Source organism: Cyprinus carpio, chromosome A4, assembly GCF_018340385.1.
Source record: "Cyprinus carpio isolate SPL01 chromosome A4, ASM1834038v1, whole genome shotgun sequence".
Taxonomy (NCBI): Eukaryota; Metazoa; Chordata; class Actinopteri; order Cypriniformes; family Cyprinidae; genus Cyprinus; species Cyprinus carpio.
The window spans coordinates 3,104,886-3,110,885 of record NC_056575.1 but is presented as its reverse complement, the minus strand read 5'-3'; the positions used below and the strand labels follow the sequence as shown (position 1 = coordinate 3,110,885).

The window sequence follows — 6,000 nt, the reverse complement described above, 5'->3', positions numbered from 1 at the left end:
AAAAAAAAACAATGTTCAAGTTTACACCAATAGGTATAGAGTATGGTGCCCCGCACATGACATGCAAGAAAAAATAAATTGTATGCACGATTTACTAAAGCCGTGCTCACACTACACTTTGAGCATGCAAAATTCGTTCGGACACTGCAACGGTCATGATATGATGTCATGCTCTTTTTAAAAACTTAAATGCAACACATAGACAATAATAATACACCTAAAATGTAAAAAAAAAAAAAAAAAAAACATACAATCTACTCCACTTTCCTGCAGCACTGAAGTTTTAGATTTATATTCTTTTAATTCAGATAGGAGGTCCTGCTGTGACGTATCGATCTTCCGTTGGTCACACGGTGTCACGTGATACCAATTCGCAGGCCAGAGTTCAACAAGTTTGAACTTTGGAATGCAGCGAAATGCAAAAACTTTTCGCACGGGCTTGCGTTTCCGGTCTGATGCATTCGCATGCATATGAATGGAAGTCAATGGAATGAAAAGTGTAGTGTTACCATGGCTTAATTCGTTCCCTTGATGTACAAAAACGTGCACACAATTTCTATTTCATTCCCTCGACTTGCTAAATTGCGCGCACAATTTACTTATTCGAGATATATAAATCGTGTGCACAATTTATAAGCCGAGTGAATATATATATATATATATTTTTTTTTCTTGGCCCACAAATCCAAATTCCCTGATATTTTCAGGTTTTCCATAACCGTGCTTATTTTGCGCTCTGCAATGCCTTGCTCAAGAGACTTTCATTAGAAACACTGTAAATGTGAGAGGTATTTTTCTGTGGTAATAGAACCCATTATAATCCTTAAAAAATTGCTAAACGAACTAGGTTTATATGGATTACAAAGCTTCAAAATAGAGTTTGCATTTTGGCCTCTGGTGGTGACTGAATATGAATGAGATCGATTATAAAATAAAAAAAAAAATCTCACTGTCAAATACACATCTAACAACGCTACACATTTGCAAAACATTCCTTTATTATAAATAAATCTTCTTTTTTTTTGTATAAAAACTAGCATGCTTCAACCATAGCATTTTACAGCTTCACAACCCTGCGGTTACAATTCAGTCAGCCAATACAAGACACGTCATCTCAGAATGCAGGTTTCTGACAAAGTGGGACAAGAATGAAAAAATCTGCACAACCACAAAAATACAATAACAACAAACATATTTTGACTCTGGTAGTTTTCATATATTTTCTCTTTTTTTACATCCACATTTCCAGAGTTTACCGTGAACGTCTCCACCTGCAGAATGTTTACACCATTATTTGTGGAAAGTTCTTTTTTCGAATGACTGCAAGCCTGCACCTTCAGTTTTGTGAGTGTGTGCATGTTCACGTGTGTTCATGGCAGGATCGGTAGCTGTTGAACGCAAGATAGCAGTCTCACTGGAAGGTCCCGTAAGTCCATTCATGTTCCAGGATGCTGCAGGTTTTAGACTGATGCAGAACGATATAAAAATCTCATGCTCAGATGCCCGTTCCAGGTCCATTTGCCTGTCAGCGCATGTCACATGACAGACATCCTGCTTCAGACAGGGCCCCGCCCTCGGCTCCGCCCACAGAGAGTGTCCCTCTTCAGATGGCATGATTGCTGTAGCTGACGTATGTCGTCTTGGTAGAAGATGCTGCTGGAGGGGAAAATACATTAGAGAATCACATTCACTCTCATTCAACTGTTTATGCAGTAAATGCGCAAGTACCTGTCAAGTATATTAGTCAAGCATCATTTTATGGTCACTGTTCATAAAAATCTTCCAAAAGGGTTTTTTTTTTTTTGTTGTTTTCTTTGCAGTGATTCTATAGAAGTTCTCTAAACAACAAAAGAAAAAACTTTTCTTGTGAAGAACATTTTCAAAATTTAAAGAACCTTTTCTCACTTTAAAGAACCTTTCAAAAAGTACCACATTTAAAAAAGGAACTGTGGATGTTAAAAGTTCTTCACGGAACATCAATGCTAATAAAGAACCTTTATTTTTAAGAGTGATAAATTACATTTATGTTCTTCCAAATTTTGCCTATGCCTCCACCTTACTTCTAAAGAAATGAACAAAAATACCATAATGAACTAGTGGGATCCTGAAAGTTAACTTGTGTTGCTCAATGAAATAGAAAAATCTGTTAAAACTAGTGTAGGTGGAGTTTCATTTAACATCACACATATTTTCATGCAAACAAGTTTCAGTTTGTCTAGTAGTTGTACTTTCTTTGTGAATGAATCAGTGTTTTTGAACCAATCTTTTGAGTGAACAAATTATGTCAAAAAAGGCCTAGAGTCAAATAAAAAAGAAAAGTAAAAAAAGGGCTCATATTTTGTGTTTAAGAAAATATGATGACATGCTTTAATGTAAAAAAAAAAAAATTAAATAAAAAATCTTTTCTGCTAAGTTCCTCCTTCTGAATAGCTCAGTGTGCTCTGATTGGCCAGCCAACCTACTGTGTTGTGATTGGCCGAACATCTCAAGCATGTGTTAGAAACGCCCTTATCATAATAGCGAGCTTTTTAGCAGTTTGACCATCGGTTCGAGCTCAAGTCAGATTCTGAAAATGCAGACGAGCAAGCTGATTGATCTGAGCCAACGTTGGAAGTGCGACTTGAGCTAAACGTAAACTTGCACGTGACGCCGCCAGTGTGAAAGCACAGTGGGCACGTGCTGCTTCAGCTCTGCTTGAGCATCCAGTGTCAAAGAACATGTAATAAATCATGTTTGTCATCTTTTTGCCGTCAGTTATAAGCAGAGAACAGAGGGTAGGCCTACTACATTGGTAAACATAAATCCATCTTTGCACTTGTGATCGTAAGAACGACCAACAATATGCGTTCCTTTAAACTTCACCAAATTCTACATTTGAACAGTCAATAGCAAATAATACTCTCACAGGCTCTGATTCAAAAGTGCCTGATTGTACTAGCAAAGTTGGAATTGCCCCATTTTTTTTAGAAAAAAGCTAAGCTGGCCTTGTACTCTCTCAGGATCAGGAAACTGTCCTCCGTGAAATGCACTGCACACACGCAAACGTTTGGGTTGTACTGTTCTGGAACAGTGTTGTAAATAAATCTTAACCACTGATTCCTAATTTCATCCACTTTCGGAAGGCCAAATAAAGTGTTTTTGCATCCATGTTGAAACACACAGTTTCCCCACAACACGGCGGCATGCATATATATTTGGGCGGCATTATGCAAATTTCAACATAGTGACATAGATATGAATAACATTCGATCGGGGCGTTTTTGACAGGTTTCAGTTAGCCTTCTCTTTTAGATAAAAAAAAAAAAAAAAATCCTTTTATGGGCGACTATGAGCTTTGAACCTTCGCAGATCTTCCACATGCACAAACAGCTTCATAACACACACTAAAGAAAAAGGAAAGCATGAAAACGCATCATATGACCCCTTTAAAACTAATCTAGTTGGCGTATCATTTAGAATTTCAACATATTGTTACACAAAGTTTAAACTTGGCTGGTAAGCAAATCTTCACTGTAGTCGCTCTCTTTAATAAACACTCTCAGATTTTTTGAGCGAATAATTCAATGATTCATTCATAACACATGACCCAACATTCTCAGAACTTTGACTAACATTCTCTCAATCATCTTTCCAAACATTAGTAGAACATTCGTTCAAAGTTATCTGGAATTTAATAATGCTTTAAAAACGTTATCATAAAAAATAATATATGTAATGTTTTCATGGAATATATTTTCCTGAAATATTTTAGCTGGATGTTCATTTAATGTTTTTAAATGTTAAAGACTTTTTAAACTTTTCAGAATGTTCAGAGAAAATTCAAAAGTGAAGTTCCCATAATGTTTGCAAAATGATAAAATGGAATGTTCCCTTAACGTCTGCATAACCAAGAGAAGAATTCCTTAAAACATTTTTAAAAAATTGATATAATGACTTAATGTTTTTATACTTAAATAGGAAAGTTAGCAAGAAACCTGTGTAAAGGGTTACAGAACAAATCTTTTTGGTGAACAGATTCATAAGTGTCACTAAAATGAATCAAAACTGCACCACTACTGGCTGCCGTCATTTCCGTTCCCTCCTCTAAATCTTTCTAAATAAAAGTATCACAAAGGCCAAGGATCAAATAAAAACTTGTCTAATTTAGTCTGCAAAAGTTTTGGGTGGTCTTGATACTGATACATGAGTTGCGCTTTAATGTTTCATAAGGCAAAGCATCACCCGCAGCACAGAACAAAGTAATTGGCTTGATGACTTAAAATGGGCTTATTTCCCCTCAAAGCCTTGGATCACTTCTGAGTGATTAAATTTTCAACACTGCATAATCCTGCACTTTGGAGAACAAAATAATGTAAAAAGGAAAAAAAATTCTAAAAGAGCCAGAAATTGATCAAGCTCACAAATAACGCAGCTAGTCGGATATGCTAATCAAACCGCGAACACTGATGTCACACTTTGCCTATCTACCTCCGGCAAAAATCTCAGCGGGAAACTTTTGGTCTTACAAGACTTGTGTTTGGTTAAGTCTGCCATTTTGTACTAAACAGCTGTTTTGCATACAGCAGGAACATTTACTAAACATATGGAGGAAAAAATGCAACGCTAACGGTGACCACAGCAGCCTTGGATTATCAAAGCAAATTTCCTATTAATTTTCCACATGAATAAAAAAAGCTTTAAGCCTTGAACCAAAGCAGCTGACTCTGAGATGAATCATAGCATTCAACTTAAAGCGAAAAATTATCTGAAAATTGGAAAAAAAAGACAAATTAGCATCTTTTCTGAGCGAATGAATGAACGACTCATCCTGAAAAGCAATTGGAATGAATAAAATCAGTCTGTTTTTTGTGTCTTTCCATTACAGCTTCGTATTAACATATTAACTAGTGCTACGTAGGTGGCTTCCTTGCCTGAAACGACCAAGTGCGCAAAGGTTAAGTGTGTCTTGAAAGGTTTCTGTATGAAAAGTGCTAAATTCACTCCACAAGGGTGAAATACTCACTGTTGGTCTCCATGCTCTCACAAAGCTCGGTCTTCACTTCCCCGTTGGGCCGGTCGCTTCCCTTCTGTACGAGTTTTCCTGACATGGTGGCGGCAGTGACGATCGCTTTAAAGCTGCGCTTGCGTTTGGGCACGTTCTGCTCCGGGTGGAAGATGATGACGTAAACTTTGGGCATGTAGAGCATCCCCAGAGACACAGACGCGCTGAGGCTGAGAGAGATGGTGAGGGTGGTGGTCTGGATGTACATCTGGAAACAACACACATCAGATGGGAACAGAGAGAGAGGGAAAGTCAAGGTACAGTAAGTCAGAGATGAACCAGGTCTGTAGTTCCTTCCTCAGAGTTTGAAGTCTCTCTAGCTATAACAATCACCTGTTTTAAACCATTTCTTGGTCTTACACAATTTAAAACCATCAAAACTGTAACAGCAGCTCCTGTTAGGCCTAGCTTGCACAATAAAGTCATCCAAAAAAATTTTTTTATGGCAAATTGAAGTTTTATACAGATTTCTATTATATAGTTAACATTTAAGAAATTTAATAATGTAATAATAACAACAACAACAAAAACACTGACATTTAACAAAGAACAAAATGAGTTGATAAATCATGTCAGGAACATTTTTCACACTACAATCAAATTACAAAAAATAAAATGTTATATTGCTATATATAATAAAAAATACAAATAATAATAATAATAATAATAATAATAATAATAATAATTAAAAAATTAAAAATAATTACTGTGATGTGAAAAATATTTAAATGGTTGAAGCAACAATAATAACAATAATAAATACATCAATAAATAAAAAATAAAAAATAAAAAAAAAAAAATAATAATAATAAAATACAAAAATTACAATAAGTACAGTATATTAAATATATTAATAAGTACAATATATTGAATACATCAATAAAAGCGTCAGAAATTAGGAGCTAAATATATTCTACCCTGGGTCATTTTTTGACCCTATGCAAAAATATTACATTTGA

At 35.5% G+C, this 6,000-nt stretch overlaps 1 protein-coding gene across 2 annotated transcripts in view; it reads right to left on the bottom strand.

The window, feature by feature from the left end:
- Positions 1-979: 979 nt before the first annotated feature.
- Positions 980-6,000, bottom strand: part of LOC109078020 (metabotropic glutamate receptor 8-like) — a 156,818-nt gene continuing 151,797 nt past the window's right edge. Inside the window, exons 10-11 of one of the 2 annotated variants that reach the window (XM_042738368.1) lie at positions 5,003-5,249; positions 980-1,656 (exon numbers count right to left, since the gene is read on the bottom strand). In XM_042738368.1, the coding sequence (XP_042594302.1) occupies positions 1,604-1,656; positions 5,003-5,249 (300 nt within the window). In that variant the 3' untranslated portion in view covers positions 980-1,603. The remainder of the gene's footprint in view (positions 1,657-5,002; positions 5,250-6,000) is intronic. The other variant, XM_042738374.1, reaches the window with a different exon arrangement.